Source organism: Motacilla alba, chromosome 26, assembly GCF_015832195.1.
Source record: "Motacilla alba alba isolate MOTALB_02 chromosome 26, Motacilla_alba_V1.0_pri, whole genome shotgun sequence".
NCBI classification, from domain to species: Eukaryota; Metazoa; Chordata; class Aves; order Passeriformes; family Motacillidae; genus Motacilla; species Motacilla alba.
In genome coordinates this window covers 3923343-3941529 of record NC_052041.1, presented here as the reverse complement: position 1 = coordinate 3941529, position 18187 = coordinate 3923343, and the positions used below count along the sequence as shown (strand labels likewise).

Here is an 18187-nt window from a genome sequence, read left to right as displayed (position 1 = left end):
GCTGCAGCTCCTGCTGGAATCTTGGCCTGCTTTGATAAGGAAGTGAGGTTGTTTTTCAGGAAGGTTTTTATTTGAATCCTCCGTGTTCCTTTTATATCGTTGTAGGTTAATAAAGTTTTCTTCTGGAGGCTGGAACCTGCTCCCCGCCGGGCAAACCCCAATTAATTTGGGGTTTTTTTTTTGGGATGAGGAGCCTTTCCTCTCCTCCCCTGACCCTTTTCCTGTGCCCCACAAACCCCGGCAGGGCTCAGCACTTCCCTCCCCAATCCCTGCAGGATCAGATGCGGCAATTCCCTGGAATTCCCCACATTCCCTGGAGAGCCGGGGGGGTGCTGGGATGCTCCAAGGGGGTACCTGGAGCACCCCCAACCCTCTGGGCACTTCCAGGGAAGCGTCCCCCGCTGTGGGGTGGCCGAGGATCCCCGGGGACAGGCGGGAAGGTTTGAAGGGGGAAATGGGGAAGGTTGAAGTGAGATCCCGAAGATTAAAGTTGGATTAATTGGGCCTTAATGGCTCTGCCACAGATTCCTTCTGGGAGCGCTCCCAGAGCTCCCTTGCTAATTAAACAACCTAATGAAGGGATTTGATTAAAGGCAGCGAAGTCGTGGCTGCCCCCGGTGCCTCGTGGGAACCTGGGAATAAAACCTGGAGTAAAACCTGGGAATGATGATTCCTCGAGGGCCGAAGTGCTTTAAACGCTGATTTTGCCGTGATTAATTGCCCCGGTCCCTGTTTGTCACCTGTGGGGACAGCCTGGCCCCTGCCTGCGTGCCGAGGGCTCGGGATCAGAGACAGGCACGGAGCTCAGGGATTCCGCGGCTTTATGGGGAATAAATCCGGGGTTTTTTTTCCTCTAGGAATGCCGCAGTCCCGGGCTGGAGCTGCCAGCAGGGAGCAGGGAGTGCTGGATGTCCTGGAAGGGCAGGAAGGAGATTGAGGAGGCTCCAGCGCCGGCCCTGGCTCCATCTCCCTGGGGTGGGAGCTGGACGGGCAGCCAGGAGCTGTAATTAAAATAATTAACGCCATTGACAGCGAGGCTGTTGAGGTGAGCGGGGAGAGGAGGGTCCGGGCTCGCAGGGAGAGCGGGAAGGAGCCGCGTGGGCAGCGGGAGGAGCGCGGTGACCCCCGCGGGGACAGTGGGAGGAGCGCGGTGACCCCCGCGGGGACAGCGGGAGGAGCGCGGTGACCCCCGCGGGGACAGCGGCGATCACTGAGCTCCATCCGGCCGGCTCTGAGTCAGCGGAGCGGGAGCAGCCCCGCAGCCGGGATGGGCCCTGGAGCCGGGACTAACCCTGGAGCCGGGATGGGCCCTGGAGCCGGGATTAACCCTGGAGCTGGGATGGGCACTGGAGCTGGGATTAACCCTGGAGCCGGATGGGCCCTGGAGCCGGGATGGGCCCTGGAGCCGGGACTAACCCTGGAGCCGGGATGGGCCCTGGAGCCGGGATTAACCCTGGAGCTGGGATGGGCACTGGAGCTGGATTAACCCTGGAGCGGGATGGCCCTGGAGCCGGGATGGGCCCTGGAGCCGGGATTAACCCTGGATCCGGGATGGGCACTGGAGACGGGATTAACCCTGGAGCTGGGACTTAACCCTGGAGCCGGGATGGGCCCTGGAGCTGGGATGGGCACTGGAGCTGGGATTAACCCTGGAGCCGGGATTAACCCTGGAGCCGGGAGGGGCGCTGGAGCCGGGATTAACCCTGGAGCCGGGATGGGCTCTGGAGCTGGGATTAACCCCAGAGCCGGGATGGGCCTGGAGCCGGGAGTGGAGGGATCCGGGAGGGTGGGGATGTGGGGACGCAGGGAATGTGGGGATGTGGGGATACAGGCATATTGTTCCGGGCCCAGGAATACTTTTCCAAACTCAGGAATCCCATCCAGGCTCAGGAATCCTGCTCCAGGCTTAAGAATCCTGCTCCAGGCTCAGGGATCCCATTCCAGGCTCAGGGATCCTATTCCGAGCTCAGGGATCCCATTCTGAGCTCAGTGATCCCATTTTGAGCTCAGGGATCCTTTTCCAGGCTCAAGGATCCCATTCTGAGCTCAGGGATCCTGCTCCAGGCTCAGGGATCCCATTCCAGGCTCAGGAATCCCATTCCAGGCTCAGGAATCCTTTTCCAGGCTCAGGGATCCCATCTGAGCTCAGGGATCCTGCTCCAGGCTCAGGGATCCCATTCCAGGCTCAGGAATCCCATTCCAGGCTCAGGATCCTTTTCCAGGCTCAAGGATCCCATTTCTGAGCTCAGGGATCCTGCTCCAGGCTCAGGGATCCCATTCCAGGCTCAGGAATCCCATTCCAGGCTCAGGAATCCTTTTCCAGGCTCAGGGATCCCATTCCAGGCTCAGGAATCCCATTCCAGGCTCAGGGATCCTTTTCCAGGCTCAAGGATCCCATTCTGAGCTCAGGGATCCTGCTCCAGGCTCAGGGATCCTACTCCAGGCTCAGGGATCCCATTCCGGGATCAGGGATGCTCAGGGGTGCATGGGGCCGCCAAGGAAGAAGGGATGGATATTTGGGGTGCCTGGAATCTGCACGGAATTCCTCCTCCTCCTCCTCCCTCCCTGTGGATCCCTGTGCTGGGATAACCCGAGTGCCACCGAGCCCGAGCTGGATTCCCAAATCCCGGCTCCTCCGGAGCGCTTTGGGGCCGGGCCAGCTTTGCTGCAGCCCCTTCCAGGCCATTCCCGGCGGGTTTGGGGCCGGGAAGGCGGGCAGGGCTGTGTCCCCCTCCCCAGCGCCGCCGGAGCGGGGGGAGCTCCCCGGGCCCCGCCGCCACGTGAGGCGCGATCCGCACTCTCCATCCCGGAATTCTTTTCCCCTTCGCTCATTCCCAACTCCAGAGCTTCTCCCGGAGCCAAGCCCTTCTCCCGGGCTCCCGGTGACGCCGTCCCGGCCCTCCGCATGCGGCTGCGGCGTGCGGGGGGCTGCCGCGAGCTCCCCGCGGGGCGGAGGGGCCGCAGGGCCGGGCAGGAGCCGCTCCGGCTCCCGGCGGAGCTCGGGGGAAGCTGACCGCGATTTTCCAGCCTGGCACCGCCCGGAACGCCCGGCAGAGCCCCGGGAAGGGCGGCACGGCCGTCCCAAACTGCCAGACATCCTTTTGGGGGATTCTGCACCCCCCTTATCCCTGCCCTGCCTTCTCTTCCGTGGGCTTGGAGGGTTTTGCTGCCAGACTCCCCACATTTGACATTTCCCAGCTTTTCCTCCTCGTTTTTTCCACCCCACTCTTTCCCTTTCTGAAAATCAGTTGGTTTTTTTTTTAGCTCTCCAAAGGAATTTTGAAGATCTGGCCCTCAGAAAGATCCAGAAATGCCCTGGTTTGTGGCACCGAGTGGAGGCTCAGCCTGGGGCAGGGATAACACCAGGAATCCTCTCCCTGGGGCCAAATCAACCCTTTAAAGCCAACATTCCTGAGAAACCCAGGCTGGGATGTGGGGAGGGTGAGCCTGGTTTGGGGACGGCTCCTGAAAATTCCCTTTCCTGAATCTCCTGGGGCTGGGATTGAGAGCTCCTGACCCTTCCAGGGCTGGGATCAGCAACTCCTGGTGTCCTGTGGTGTCCCCAGGGCTGGGATTGGCAATTCCTGGTGTCCTCCAGGATGGAGATTGGCAATTTCTGGTGTCCCAAGGGCTGGGATTGGCAATTCCTGGTGTCCTGTGGTGTTCCCAGCAGTTTATCCATGCAGGACATCCATGACAATCAGTTCCTGGGGAAGGAACTGCCACACCTGACGGGAGCCACTGGCACCGTGGTCCATGAGGGATTTGGGATGGATGGAGAGCATGGAGAGGATGGAGATGGACAGAGATGGAGAGCATGGAGAGGATGGAGATGGATGGAGACGGATGGAGAGGATGGAGATGGACAGAGATGGAGAGCATGGAGAGGATGGAGATGGATAAGATGGATGGAGAATATGGAGATGAGAAGGATGGAGATGGATGGAGATGGATGCAGATGGAAGAGGATGAGGGCTCTCCCTGTTTCCCAGTTGGAATGGTGGAGTCACAGGTCATGATGGAATTCCCTGCTCCCACCCTGCCCTTCAGCTCTAAGCTTGGGATGGCCAGAGTGACCATGGAATGTCCAGAGTGACCAGGGAATGGTCAGAGTGACCATGGAATGTCCAGAGTGACCAGGGAATGTCCAGAGTGACCATGGAAATGGCCAGAGTGACCAGGGAAATGGTCACAGTGATAGGAACATGTCCAGAGTGACCAGAACATGTCCAGAGTGACCAGGGAATGGTGACAGTGACAGGAACATGTCCAGAGTGGCCAGTGCTCCAACCTCCCCGTTCCTGGTGGGACACACTGGGATCCACCGGGACCCAAATTCCTCAGTGTCCCCCTATTCCCACCCCTGTCCCTCGTGCTGCCCTTGGTCCCCTCGGCTGTCCTGGCCCTGTCCCCTGGCATTCCCACACTCCGGACATTCCCTCTCCCACCTCTGCCAGAGACCCAAGAGGGCTTTGGCTCCAAATCCTTGTGGGACAAACCAGGAAAAGGGGATCAACCACCAGGATGGCTGAAAATCCACACCAGGGCCACCAGAACTGCCATGTCCCCAAGGCTGGGGACACACAGCCCCCCTTTCCCTGCAAGAGCAGGGCTGGATTTTGCTCCAGACATGGAAAAAACGATGCCCGGAGCCACGTCCGAGGTCTGAAAAATGTCAGAGGGCGCCTTTGAAGGTGGATCCGAAACTTGGCCGCGGCGGGGAAAGAATTCCTGCCGGGAGAAAATTCAACAAACAAAGTCCCCGGGCTGAGAGCAGCGCTGGCCGCCACCGCCAGAGCCCTGGGAGGGGTCGCTGCCTCCCAAATTTTGGAGCTGCCCTGGGGTGGGAGCGGCTCCGGAGGTCGGGCAGAGCATGGAGAAGGTCTGGGATGTGACACCTTGCATCGCTGTAGCGCCAGGAGCTGCCCCGGTTGGTGCCTCAATTTCTCCCTTTCCATGCCCGGCTGAGCAGCTGCGAATTAGCAGGGGAAAAAAATAAATGAAAAAAAAAATAAATCCATGGAACACGTCCCTGTGGATTTGGGGATTTTTTTGGACCGGTTTTGAAAGGAATCAGCATCAAACTCCAGCAGCATCTCCCTCCAAACAGCATCTCCTTCCCCTATCGATCCTGGTCCTTTTCCAGCTGGCAAACTCCAGCCTCCATCCCGACTTTTTGTTTAAACAGCCCGGAATTCCTCCGTGCGTCCTCTCCATGCCTTTCCCTGGCTCCCACTCCATCTACCTGCTGGATTCCAGCCTTGGGATCGTCCTGCTCCAGGCCCTCAGCAAGGAGCAATCCCGGTTTTGGGGTTAAGGGAAAAGCCCCGTGTTGGGAATAAACACATTTGGGGCAAAAGGGGCAGTGCAGGGAGGGGGAATTTTGGGAAAAGCTCCGGTTTTGGCTGCCAGCTGCTGCCAGCCCCGGCGTGCAGTGCGGGAGCAGCCCCTCACTGGGTGGCTGCCAGCCCCTGGCACGGTCGGGGTTGGGATTTCGAGGAGCCAGAGCAGCTCGGGTTTCACGGTCCTGCCTGCGGATGGAGAGAGGGGGATGGTGGGGAGGGAGGGAGGGAGGAGACCCCCGGACCCCAAATCCCGGGGATTCTGGGATCGGGATGGGTGTGGGAGTGGGATTCCCAGGGCTGGGGGGGTTCCTGTGCCCCCCCGGATCCCAAATCCCGGGGATTCTGGGATCGGGATGGGTGTGGGAGTGGGATTCCCAGGGCTGGGGGGTTCCTGTGCCCCCCTGGATCCCAAATCCCAGGGATTCTGGATCGGGATGGCTGTGGGAAGGCGATTCCCAGGGCTGGGGGGTTCCTGTGCCCCCCTGGATCCCAAATCCCGGGGATTCTGGGATTGGGATGGATGTGGGAAGGCGATTCCCAGGGCTGGGGGGTTCCTGTGCCCCCCTGGATCCCAAATCCAGGGATTCCGGGATAGGGATGGATGTGGGAAGGCGATTCCTGGATTTGAGGGCTGCTGTGCCCCCCTGGATCCCACATTTCCGGGGATTCTGGGATTGGGATGGATGTGGGATGGCAATTCCCATGGCTGGGGGGCTCCTGTCCCCCCTCGAGACCCCTCAGAGCTCTGAACACGCAACAGGTCCCGGGTTCCTCTGAGCCCCTCGTGGACAAAAATGTCCCTTCTGGAGCAGGAATGTCCCCCCCGAGCCCTCCTGCCGAGTCCCCTCCGTGCACTGCTGTGTTCCAGCCAGGAAAACCCAGCGTCCCCCGGGCAGGGACACTCAGCTCGTGCCACCACCGCCACCCCAGCCTGCCTTCAGGAAGCGCCACCAGGATTTAAACCAAAGCCCATCCCCGGCTGGCAGCAGACCAAGCCTGCACCCCATTCTCCAGGTTCCGCCTGCCCCGAGGGGCCGGGAAATCGGGGTGCGGGGACAGCCGGGTGGTCCCTGCGGGTGGCGACAGGGGACACCCACCCGCTGCAAAACTCCAGCCCGCTCCTGGGAAAGCGGAGCCGGCGGCGAGGGCAGGGCTTATTCCGTGATTAATTAGCTTTGTTTTGAAACAAGGAGCTGCCTCCGCAGCGGCAGCAGCAGCAGCAGGAGGAAGAGGAGGAGGGAGGAGGAGGAGGAATTGTTGCCGAGCGCCAGAGCCGCGTGTGCGCCGAGCCCGCCGCTCTCGGCTGCCAGAGAAAGACGTGATTGTTGTCACCGTGCCTCGCTCGCAGCCCTCCCAGTGCTCCCAGCCCTCCCTCCCAGCCCTCCCAGTGCTCCCAGCCCTCCCTCCCAGCCCTCCCAGTGCTCCCAGCCCTCCCTCCCAGCCCTCCGCCCCCCGCGCTCCCACCGCTCCCGGCCACAAAACCCCCGCGCCCCGGAGCGCAGAGGAGGAGGAGGAGGAGGAGGAGGAGGAGGTGGAGGAGGAGGAGGAGGGACAGAGAAGCCAGAGAGAAACTTGTCTTGGGGATTAATAGGAGGCAGGAGGAGGGAGAGGTGCACACAGGTAAGCTCTGGGCAGGTGTTTCCCCCCCAGGCTCTCCTCACCTTGCCTGAGCCTCCCAGCCAGGACGCCGCGATGCTCCTGCCCTCTCCGGCCTCCCTTCCACCCCCCAGAAGCAGCTGCTCTTCCTCTTTCCCCCCTCTCCTCTTGGTTCCTCTGTCCCGCAGCGCTCTGCAGTCTTTGTTCTTTCTCTGCCCCGCTTCCAGGAGTTTCTGGGGTGCAGGAGGGGGGATTTGGGGGCTCCGGGGTCACGGGGAGCCCGGGGGGTGTGACCGCGCTGCGGCCGCTGCCAGGCGCTTTTTGGGGGACATGAGGTACCCTCTGTGTGTCCCCCACACCCCAAACCCCTCTGCAGCCAAACTGGGGGCGCCGAGGGCCGGAGCTGGGGGGGCGGGGGGGCTGCGCAGCCCCGGCCGTGCCCGGGACAATCCCTGCCTTGGGAAGCAGGAGGGGAAAACAAGCGAGGAAAGGGAGGAGGGACCCCCCCCCCCGGAGCCAGGAATGCCACCAGGAGCCTCCGGGGACATCGGACACCTTGTCCTGCCTGGGGCAGGGGCCTGAGCAGCCGGGCGGGGCTTGGAGGGGCTCTGAGGGGCTCGGAGTGGGAACAGGGAATTTCGGAGCGGGGTGGGAGCGAGCAGCCCGACAGCTCCAGGGCCTCTTCCAACGGGCCGCTCCTCTGCCCAAAATGTAGGTGGTGAAGCCTTCCTTTCCCGCCTGGATCGCACCGAGCATTCCCAGGGCATGTTATCCCGCTTTTCCTGCCCGGAGCCAGCTCAGCTCCAGGTGGGCGGGGAGGTGCAGCCCCCTCCCCGCGGGGGTCCCGCTTGGAGCCGGCTCTTTGTCCCCCGCTCCGCCAGGAGGAACGAGCGGGAAATGATGTTCGCCGAAATCCTGGGAAAATGGGAGTTTGGTTACTCGGAAGAGGCCGATCCCAAACCTGCCCTTGCCTGCCGGCTGGAGAGCTCTGGGGAAAAGCAGCTCCAAAGCAAAACATGGGAATTCATCCCCCTGGTGTGCAGCATGTGAGGCTTGGAAACGTCCCTGGGATCCTGGGATCTTGTAATCCTGGAATCCTGGGATTCTGGGATCCTGCAATCCTGGAATCCTGGGATCCTGCAATCCTAGAATCCTGGGATTCTGGGATCCTGAAATCTTGAGATCCTGGGATTCTGGGTTCCTGCGATCCTGGGATCTTACAATCCTGGGATCCTGGACTGTGCAATCCTTGGGATCCTGCAATCCTGGGATCCCGCAATCCTTGGGATCCTGGGATCACGGGATTCTGGGATCTTGTGATCCTGTGATCCTGGGATTCTGCAATCCTTGGGATTCTGGGATCCCGCGATCCCGGCCCTGCCTCGTGTGGCGCCCAGGGCATCCCCGATCCGCATCCCGGGCAGCGCAGCGCCCTTTCCCGGCACAGCCGGAATGCGGGAATTGTGTCCCTGCTCCCCGGGGAGTGAGGGACCAGCGCTTCCAGCCCGGGAGCAGATCAAAGCGCGGCCGTGGGAGGTTTCCCTGCCCTGGGAAGAGGCTGGGGAGGAGGGAATGAGGCGTCGGAGCCGCTTCCCAGCCTGAGGGAGAAGCGGAGCGGGGCGAGGCGGCTGCTTGGGGGGGCGAGCGGGGCGTGCGTGGGGTCCGGCCCGGCGGCGCTTTGGCAGCCAGGATCCGCTTTTGTCCCCGTCCAGCCATTCCCGCTGCGTGTGGCAGCGGGATCCGAGCCGGGAGCGGCGCTGGGGAGGGTCGGGACACGCAGGGAGGGAGGGAGGAATTGCTGAGACCCAGAGCAGCGGGAAGGTGCTCCCGGCCAGGGCCGCTTCCCACGGGCGCTGCCGCGGGAGGAGGGAGCAGGGGACGGGATGAGCCTTTGGGGACAATCCCGGGGACTGTGGGGACACGGGAGAAAAGGACGGGATGAGCCTTTGGGGATAATCCCGGGGACTGTGGGGACCCGGGAGAAAAGGACGGGATGAGCCTTTGGGGACAATCCCGGGGACTATGGGGACACGGGAGAAAAGGACAGGATGAGCCTTTGGGGAGGATCCCGGGAATTCTGGGGACCCGGGAACAGAGGACGGGCTGAGCCTTTGGGAAGGATCCCGGAGACTCTGGGGACCCTCCTGGCAGGAGCCCCGCGCTGTTGTCGCCGTGTCTGGGCTGGCCAGTGTCACCCGTCCCCGCACGGACACAGAGCCATCCCAGCGGGAAAAGACCCAGTCCCGGCTCCAGCCCGGCTGCGCTGCTCGCTGGGAAAGGGCTGGGAAAGGGCGAGAACCGCGGGGTTGTTGCATCAGGGCTGCGCTTCCCAAGGGACCCCGGCGACGCCCGGGTGACAGCCTGGCTGCCCTCCCCCTTTTCCACGATTCCCGGCGCTCCAGAGGCGCTGGATGACGAGCTCCGTGTCGGGCCGGGCTCTCGCAGAGACACGAGCGGTGCTGGACGCGAGGGAAGCCAAGGAAGGAGCTTTGCCCGCTCCTTGTGGTTATTTTTATCTTGCTCTCCTTGTTCTGCTCCGACATTCCCGTTCCCAGGCTGGAAGGGGGCTTTTCCCCCACCAGGGATGGCGGGAATTGCAGAAATGTGTGCGAGGAGCTAACAACGAGCTGGAAAGGGGCCCTACTCCAGTCACGCAGGCTTTTCCTGCCTCTCCCAGACTTCAAATTCCCTTTATCCCTCTGCGGGAGCGGGATCTCGGACAAATATGCGGGTCCTGCTGCTCCCTCTCCCCTCACCGCTGCAGGAGGCACCCGAGGGACAAGGCGGGGACTTCGCCCGTGACAAATGCCCCTCGGTGACCTTTGCACGGCTCCCTGTCGCCCCGGGGTGGCGGCTTCTCCCTGCCCTTGGCGCCCGTCCCGGGGCTGGCAGCCAGCGCCGCTGGGAGCGGGGGGTTACTGGGATGCAGGGAAGAGAAACTATGTGCAAAGCAAACCCCAGTGGCGTTCGGGGCTGGAATTTCCAGCTGTTGCACCGTTTTGTTTTTTGGTTTTTTTGGGGTTTTTTTTTTTTGTCCATTGTAACCGGGATGGCTGAGGAAGCAGCTGCTCCTTCTGGGAAAAACCCCGGGATCTGTTGGGTGTCTCGGCCTCGCAGCCAGGCCCAGCTCAGCGGCTCAGGAGGTGTCAGGACTGGTTTTATCCATGAATTGAGCCTTTTTTCCATGCCAGGCCGTCGGTTTCCTGAATTCCTCCGTTGCTCCATGACCTAACTTTGTTCCAGTGGCACGGATTCCTTGTGGGCAGCTGGAATGGGAGCTGAGGCTGGCGGGGCAGGGGCTGTGCTGGGGCTCAGGTCGGATCAGGGGCTGGGATTTGGGAATTCTGCTCCAGGCATTCATACCAGTAAATCCGACGGGATGGAGAACAGACTTCCAGCTTTTCCAGCTCCCGGGAGAGCTGGCTCAGAATCTTCCAGCGATTGTGACGTTGTGGTGGCCTCGGGCTCGTTGCACCCCTGGTTTTTTGGGAATGTCACTGCTTTCCTGCAGTTTGCTTGGAAGTTGAGTCCTGCTTTCCCCAGGCAGGCTGGGGACCGGCACCAGGGGAGGGTGGTGGCAGCGTCACAGGGCTGGGACAGTCCCCGCGGGGACGTGGGGTGGATAAAAGGGGCGGTGTCAGCCTCCCGCCTCTGCCCGTGTGTGCCGACAGAATTCCACAGGATGCTGTCACTCTCCAGCCGGGATTCCTGCCTCGGGTGGCTGTTCCCTCTCTGTGCCGAGTCCCCAGACACCGGGGATGTCAAATCCTCCTGTGGAGGGGACGGGGCGGGCTCGGCGGGGTGACAGCGCTGCCCTGCCCTGTCCCCCACCCTGCTGGGACATTGCCGGGTGGCCTGAGTGGATCCAGCCCCTGGATCACAGCGTGTCCTGGCTGGAATATTGTGTCCTGCATGGAAGATCACCTCCCAGCTGGAATGTCACCTCCCAGCTGCTCCCTCCCCTCTGCACCGGGCTGAGCTCGGACCTCAGCCCCCGCCGCTCCCTCGGTGTTTGTGGGGGTTAAAATCCAGGTTCTGGAGCAGAGGAAAAGCCCCATGGAAAGCTCTGGGACGCCATGGAAAGCTTTGGGAGCGAGGTCCATGTGCTGTGGCCGGGGAAGGAGCAGGATGTTGATGGAATGGGAAGGGCACTGCACGAACTGCAGATCCCTGTCATGGATTTTCCCATTTTCCGGACACTGAACCCTGAATGCAGAGACAGGATCACATCCATCCCCAGCCCGGACCCGCTGCGGCTCTGCTGGGCTCAGGATCCGGCAGCTCCGGGCTCTGCTGGCTCCTTCCCCGCTCCTCCCTTCCCCCAGCGAGATGCCAGAGCCCTGATGGAAAGCAGCCGGCCCGGGAGGCGTGCGGGGTTAACCAGAGCCAGATGGGAGCCGGGAGGAACAGGCTGGGCCTGCAGGAGGGGCGAAAACAGGATCTTTTCCTGGTGAAAGTCAATTCCTTGGAGCCCCAGGAAAGCGTGGGATGGCTCCGAAAGGAGCTGGGGCTGGCAGAGGTGGCCCTGGAAGAGGGTGGCCCAGGGGGTTGGTGTGGCCTGGTCCCCGCGGTTCCCGGGTTGGGTGGGGGCTGTGCCCCCTCCGGGGGTGATGGGAATTGGGGGTTTCAGGCGTGAGGAGAGCTGGCAATGGGCTGGAAAGGGAGGATGGGCAGCAAATCCCACTCTGCTGTGCTGGATTTCCCCTCAAAATTGGCACCAGCAGCTCCAGCATCTCCAAAGGGTTCTCCCATCTCAGCAGCACTTTCCCTTCCATTTCCCTTCCTCCTCGGGTTTCCCTCATTTTCCTCCCTTTCCTCCCTCCCTCTGATCCTGCTGGGCCGATGAATCCAGCCGGGAAAAGCCTGGTGAGCCACCAGGATCTGTGCCCAGGAATCCCACCCCGATCCCAGCCTGCTCCAGCTCTGGGAACACCCAAACCCCACCTGCACGGAGCTCCTGGCTGGATCCTCCATCCATCCCCCGAGGCAGCAGCTGGAGAATTCCAGGGAATCTGGCGAGGATGAGCAAGGAGCCGCCGTTCCAGGCAGCAGCAGGGGTGGGACAGGGTGAGCAGGACCCAGAGAGGGAGCGGGACCAGGGATGGAGCACACAGACCTCACCCGATCCCTCCCAGTCTCCCGCTGTGACTCTTCCCAAATCATCAGCGGGGCTGGATGGGTTCTCTGGGCAGCACAGGGAGCTGCAGATCCAAACTCCCGCGATGTTCCCACTTTGGGAATGCCCTTTGCATCCCAGGGTCTGGCGGAGGGGCTGTTCCTCGCCCAGAGCCATCCATCTCTCCTGCCACCTCTGCCGGATTCCTGGCGCTTTTCCAGAGCCAATTTCCCGTGGAATCATTGATTTGCTGTCCCGAGTGCCAAGTGAAGCCCAACCCGCCCAGGAGTCTGAAGGGCTGATCCATCCTTCGGGAAGAGAGGATGGAAGTGGCCTCTGGGGGGAGGGCCAGGTGCTGTGGGGTGGAAAAATGAAATAAAAACACAAATTAAAAACAAACAAACAAACAGCAACAACATTCCCCATGGATAACGGCGAGGCAGGGAGAGGGATTCCATGGATAGTGGTGAATGAGAGGGGGATCCCATGGATGATGGTGAATGAGAGGAATTCCATGGATAATGGTGAATGAGAAGGATCCCATGGATGATGGTGAATGAGAGGAATTCCATGGATAATGGTGGGGCAGGGAGAGGAATTCCATGGATAATAGTGAGCCAGAGGGATCCCATGGATAACGATGAATGAGAGAGGAATTCCATGGATAACAGTGAGGCAGAGAGAAGAATTCCATGGACAACAGCAAGCCAGGGACAGGGACGTCAGCGGCTCCTGCTCTGGGAAGGGGCTGGATAGGAATATGACTCCCAATAGGAAGGGGAGAGGAAGGCAGGCGGCAGAGACGAGGGATAAACCCCTGCGTGCCAGCGGTGGGGAGGTGACAATTCCTCAACCAGCCCCGCCCCAACCCCTCTCCTCGTGTCCCTGCAGGAAAACCCCTGGACCATGAAGGCGGCCCTGGCCTTCCTCCTCCCGCTGGTGCTGGCGCTGGTTCCGGCGGCGAGCGGGCAGCGGCGCAAACCCCCCCGCAGACCCACCCGGCCACCCGCGCCCTTCGAGGAGCCCGCGGAGCCCACGGAGCTGCCCCCTCCCCTCCCTCCGGGCCCCCCGTCCATCTTCCCCGACTGCCCGCGGGAATGCTACTGCCCGCCCGACTTCCCGTCGGCGCTGTACTGCGACAGCCGCAACCTGCGCACGGTGCCGGTGATCCCGCCGCGCATCCACTACCTGTACCTGCAGAACAACTTCATCGCTGACCTGCCCGAGGAGTCCTTCCGCAACGCCACCGGCCTCAAATGGGTCAACCTGGACAACAACCGCATCCGCAAGGTGGACAGGAAGGTGCTGGAGAAGCTGGAAAACCTCATCTTCCTCTACATGGAGAGGAACCAGCTGAAGGAGGTGCCCGCCTTCCTGCCGCCCAACCTGGAGCAGCTGAGGCTCAGCAGGAATCAGATCTCCAAGATCCCCGCCGGCGTCTTCAACAAGCTGGAGAACCTGGTGCTGCTGGACCTGCACCACAACAAGCTGAGCGACGGCGTCTTCAACAAGAACACCTTCAAGGGGCTCAAGAACCTCATGCAGCTCAACCTGGCCCACAACATCCTGAGGAAGATGCCCCCCGGCGTGCCCAGCGCCATCCACCAGCTCTTCCTGGACAGGAACAACATCGAGGACATCCCCAGCGATTATTTCAAGGAGTTTCCCAACCTGGCTTTCATCCGGCTCAACTACAACCAGATTTCGGATAAGGGGCTGCCCAAAAATTCCTTCAACCTCACCAACCTGCTGGTGCTGCACCTGGCCCACAACAAGCTCACCAACGTGCCCTTCATCAGCCCCAAGCTGGAGCACCTCTACCTGAACAACAACTCCATTGAGAGTGAGTCCCACGGGTTTTTTTGGGGAGAAAAACCTTGGAAAGGTCGTTTCTCACCCGGTGGGATCCCTTCAAAGGGGGAAGCAGTGGTGGGGTGAGGTGGGAGCTGCAGGGATGGGGGGAGGATCTGGGTGGAAGGGGAGGAGCAGAGTGAATTCCCCCCTGGTGCTGCAGGACTTTTCCCGGTTGTCTTCTTTGGGGCCACCTGCCTTTGGAAGGGTTCTTCCCCTGGCAAAAATCGGGATATTTAACGAGGAAAGCTTGGGCGCGTGTTTTGGGGACAGATGCCAAACACACGGCTGGGGAGGGTGAGGGAACCTCCCAGAGAGGGGAAGGGGCGGGGAGAACAAGGCTGCCATGGAGGCAGAGCAGCCAGGGCTGTCTGACACCACTCCAGGGAAATCCGGCTGCAGTTCCATGGGACAGGAGCCTGGGATGTGCAGAAACACAGAGACAGAATCCTACTGCATTCCTGTTCAGCTTTCCAGGGCCTAAAGGAGCTCCAGGAGAGCTGGAGATGGATTTGGGATGAGGGACGGGGGAACAGGACACAGGGAATGGTTTCCCAACTCCAGAGGGAGGGATGGATAGGATATTGGGAAGGAATTCTTCTCTGGGAGAGAGGTGAGGGGCTTGGATGGAATTCCCGGAGAAGCTGTGGCTGCCCCATCCCTGGAAGAGTCTAAGGCCAGGCTGGACAGGGCTTGGAGCAACCTGGGACAGTGGAAGGTGCCCCATGGTGATCTTTATGCTCCCTTCCAACCCAAACCACTCCAGGATTCCAGGATTCCAGGATTCCAGGATTCCTGGGCTGCCCAGATGTTTCCGCTGTTGGAGCTCCAGCGCCCTGCTGTGATCGCATCTGTCTCCAACGCTCCTTAATCTGAATTTTAATCAAACACCACCAAATTTAAACCGGGGGGACCTTGGGGTGCAGGTGGTGACCCCTGCTCCCTTCCCACACCCCCAGTATCCAAGTCCTGCTGCCATTTTCCATGGAGAGAAATCCAGTGCCTGCCGTGACCCAGCTTTCCTCGCCCATTTTCCCCGGTTTTTTGAACGTTCCCATCCCCGGAGCTGGGTGCTGACATCAGAATCCCGGGGTTTATTTCCTATAAGGCATATCCCCGGCTGGGCAGGGACACCTGGAATTCCACAGGCGAGCAGCCAGCCGGGTGCTGACGTTATCTCGGGCGTGAAGGGCTGGAGCGGGATCCCTTGATGTTTTTTTGGGAAGCTCGGGGGCCGGCTCGGCAGGATCCGGGGGCGGGATGATCCCTTTTCTCTCCGGAATGCCACTGCATCCCTCTCTGCGCTCCGGAGGAACGTGACCTACTTCGCTCCTGATCAAAAGCCAGATTTTCCCTCTCGCTGGGGCTTTGAACAGCCTGGGATTGTCCCTTTTGGTGGCAAAACAACCCCAGTTTGGGGTTCAATAACAGGGGGGTTCAAAAATCCCTGTCCACATTTCCTTTTCCCTATCCCTCATCCTGTTCTTCCTCTTCTCCACATTCCCTTTTCCCTAACCCACATTCCATTCTTCTTCCTCTCCACATTCCCTTTTCCCTAACCCTCATCCCGCTCTTCCGCTGCCCACATTCCTTTTTCCCTAACCCTCATCCCGCTGCTCCCCCTGCCCACATTCCCTTTTCCCTAACCCTCATCCTGTTCTTCCTCCTCTCCACATTCCCCTTTCCCTAACCCGCATCCCTCTGTTCCTCCTCTCCACAATCCTGTTCCTCCTCTTCGTGTTCCCTTTTCCCTAAACCCTATCCCGCTTTTCCTCCTCTCCATTCTTTTCTCCTCTAACCCTCATCCCTCTCTTCCTGCTGCCCACATTCCCCTTTCCCTAACCCACTGCTCCTCCTCTCCACGTTCCTTTTTCCCTAACCCGCATCCCTCTCTTCCTCTTCTCCACATTCCCTTTTCCCTAACCCTCATCCCGCTCTTCCACTGCCCGCATTCCTTTCTCCCTAACCCGTATGCTGCTCTTCCTCTTCTCCACATTCCCTTTTCCCTAACCCTCATCCCTCTCTTCCTCTTCTCCACGTTCCTTTTTCCCTAACCCGCATCCCTCTCTTCCTCTTCTCCACATTCCCTTTTCCCTAACCCTCATCCCTCTCTTCCTCTTCTCCACATTCCCTTTTCCCTAACCCTCATCCTGTTCTTCCTCTTCTCCACATTCCCTTTTCCCTATCCCTCATCCCACTGCTCCCCCTGTCCACATTCCCTTTTCCCTAACCCTCGTCCTGTTCTTCCTCTTCTCCACATTCCTTCTTCCCTAACCCTCATCCCACTGCTCCTCCTGCCCACATTCCCTTTTCCCTGACCTGCATCCCACTGCTCCTCCTGCCCTCGTTCCCTGCCCCTGTCTCCCTAACCCGTGTCCCCCCGTGCCTCCTGTCCCCGCAGAAATCAACGGCACGCAGATCTGCCCCACCTCGCTGGTGTCCATCCAGGATTTCTCGCCCTCCGACCTGGACAGCGTCCCCCGGCTCCGCTACCTGCGGCTGGACGGGAACCTGCTGAAGCCGCCCATCCCTCTGGACCTGATGCTGTGCTTCCGCCTGCTGCAGTCCGTGGTGTTTTAGCCTCTCCCAGGCCCGGCTTTGCTCGGACGTTTGACACGCGGGACCCTCTCTCCTCCCTCTCCCCCTGCTCGCTCGCCGCCTCCGTCCCTCTCCCCGTTCCCTCCTTCTCCCGCCCGTGGCTCCTTGGGGACCGCTCTCTGCAGGACAGCGCCGTGTCCCCGGTCACAGCTCCCTGTCCTCGTCCCCCAGGCCCAGCCCGGAGCCGGCTCCGTCTCTCCCTCGGCGCCCCGCGGGGTTCGGGGGGGTTGGGGCCGGTCCGGATGGAGCCGCTGGGCTCGGGGCGTGTCCCTGCTCCTGGGAATAATTCCCGGTGGGTTTTGGAGCTGGGATGGGATGGGCAGGAGCTGAGGGTGGTGGGATCCATGGAAGTGGAGGGAGGATGGATGATCAGGCCATCCCAGGGGATGGGGACACTCCTGTCACCCTTCTGGAGAGCTTTGGCTCCACATTTCTGCGGTGGAGGAGGATCTAAATCCCTCCTGGAGCTGTGGATCTGCCGGGAGGGAGCAGGGAGGGTGTCCTGCCCCGGTGTGGGCCACACCTTCCCACACGCCCTGGGCAGGAGCAGACCCTGCCCGGCTTCAAATCCCCCATCCCAGCACCGATCCATGGGGCCACAGCCCCATCCCAAATCCTGAATCCTTCCCTGTAAATCTGGGATCAAGAGCCCCACCCATGGGGCCACGGCCCCATCCCAAAATCCTGCACCATTCCCTGTGAAATCTGGGATGCAGAGCCACATCCATGGGGCCACAGCCCCATTGCAGCACCCTGCATCATTCCCTGTAAAATCTGGGATCAAGGGCCACATCCATGGGGTCACAGCCCCATCCCAAAGTCCTGCACCATTCCCTGTACAATCTGGGATCAAGGGCCACATCCACGGCTCAGTTTCTCTCTGGAGCCAATCACACATGGCTGGGTTTTTCCCCCTTTTTTTTTTTTTTATTAGAAATAAAAGGAAGGGAGAAGAAAAGGGAAGAATCATCCTTTGGAAGGGCTATTTTTATCCCTGCTCTTCCCCGTCCCCACATGTATCGCTGCCCCCTCCGATAGCTGTACCTGCATTTATAGGGTGTCCGGGTTTAGGGGGGATTATTCTCTTCTTTTCTTCCCGAGCTTCAGGATTTGGATTTAAAGGCCGAGCATTAGAGAGGGAAAAAAAAACCCAACAAAATCCAACTGCAACGAGCATTAAATAAACCAAAGAAAGCTCCTTTGTGCCCAGCCAGCAGAACTGACCCTTCCCAGGACGGCCACGGACGGGCACCGTGTCCTCGTCCCTGCAGCTGGCACAGGGATGCTCCCCTTTTCCCATTAATTAAAACCCCCTGCTAATTAAGGAGGGTTTTCCCCGATGATAAAAACCTCCTTTGCAGTTGGGTGGGACAGGTTTCAGCCCTAAACCCGGACGGAGCCCTTCTGGATTTATATATATTTATATCTGATGTGTATATAGACTGGTAGAATGTACAGATATCCCTAAAGCCACGTGCACATCCCGACCCGGCAACTGTATGGGATTTTCACTCCCACTCCCTGCAGCAGTGGAAATAAAATCATTCACAAGGGACCCCGAGCCTCCCCCTGATCCATCCTCGCCTTCCTCAGGCGCTGCTCCATCCAGCAGCAAAATTTCCCTGCCTGGGGAATCACTCTCCCAATGTTTTTTGGGGTTGTGGGTTTGGGGTTTTGGCTG

General features: G+C 60.4%; 1 protein-coding gene across 1 annotated transcript; it reads left to right on the top strand.

Moving 5' to 3' along the window:
- The first annotated feature begins 6852 nt into the window (after positions 1-6852).
- On the top strand, positions 6853-17244 carry LOC119711748 (proline and arginine rich end leucine rich repeat protein). Its single transcript, XM_038162279.1, has 3 exons — positions 6853-6965; positions 12949-13900; positions 16310-17244. Exons 2-3 carry the CDS (start codon positions 12964-12966, stop codon positions 16486-16488), a joined length of 1116 nt encoding a protein of 371 aa, XP_038018207.1. The 5' UTR covers positions 6853-6965; positions 12949-12963; the 3' UTR covers positions 16489-17244.
- The last annotated feature ends 943 nt before the right edge of the window (positions 17245-18187 follow it).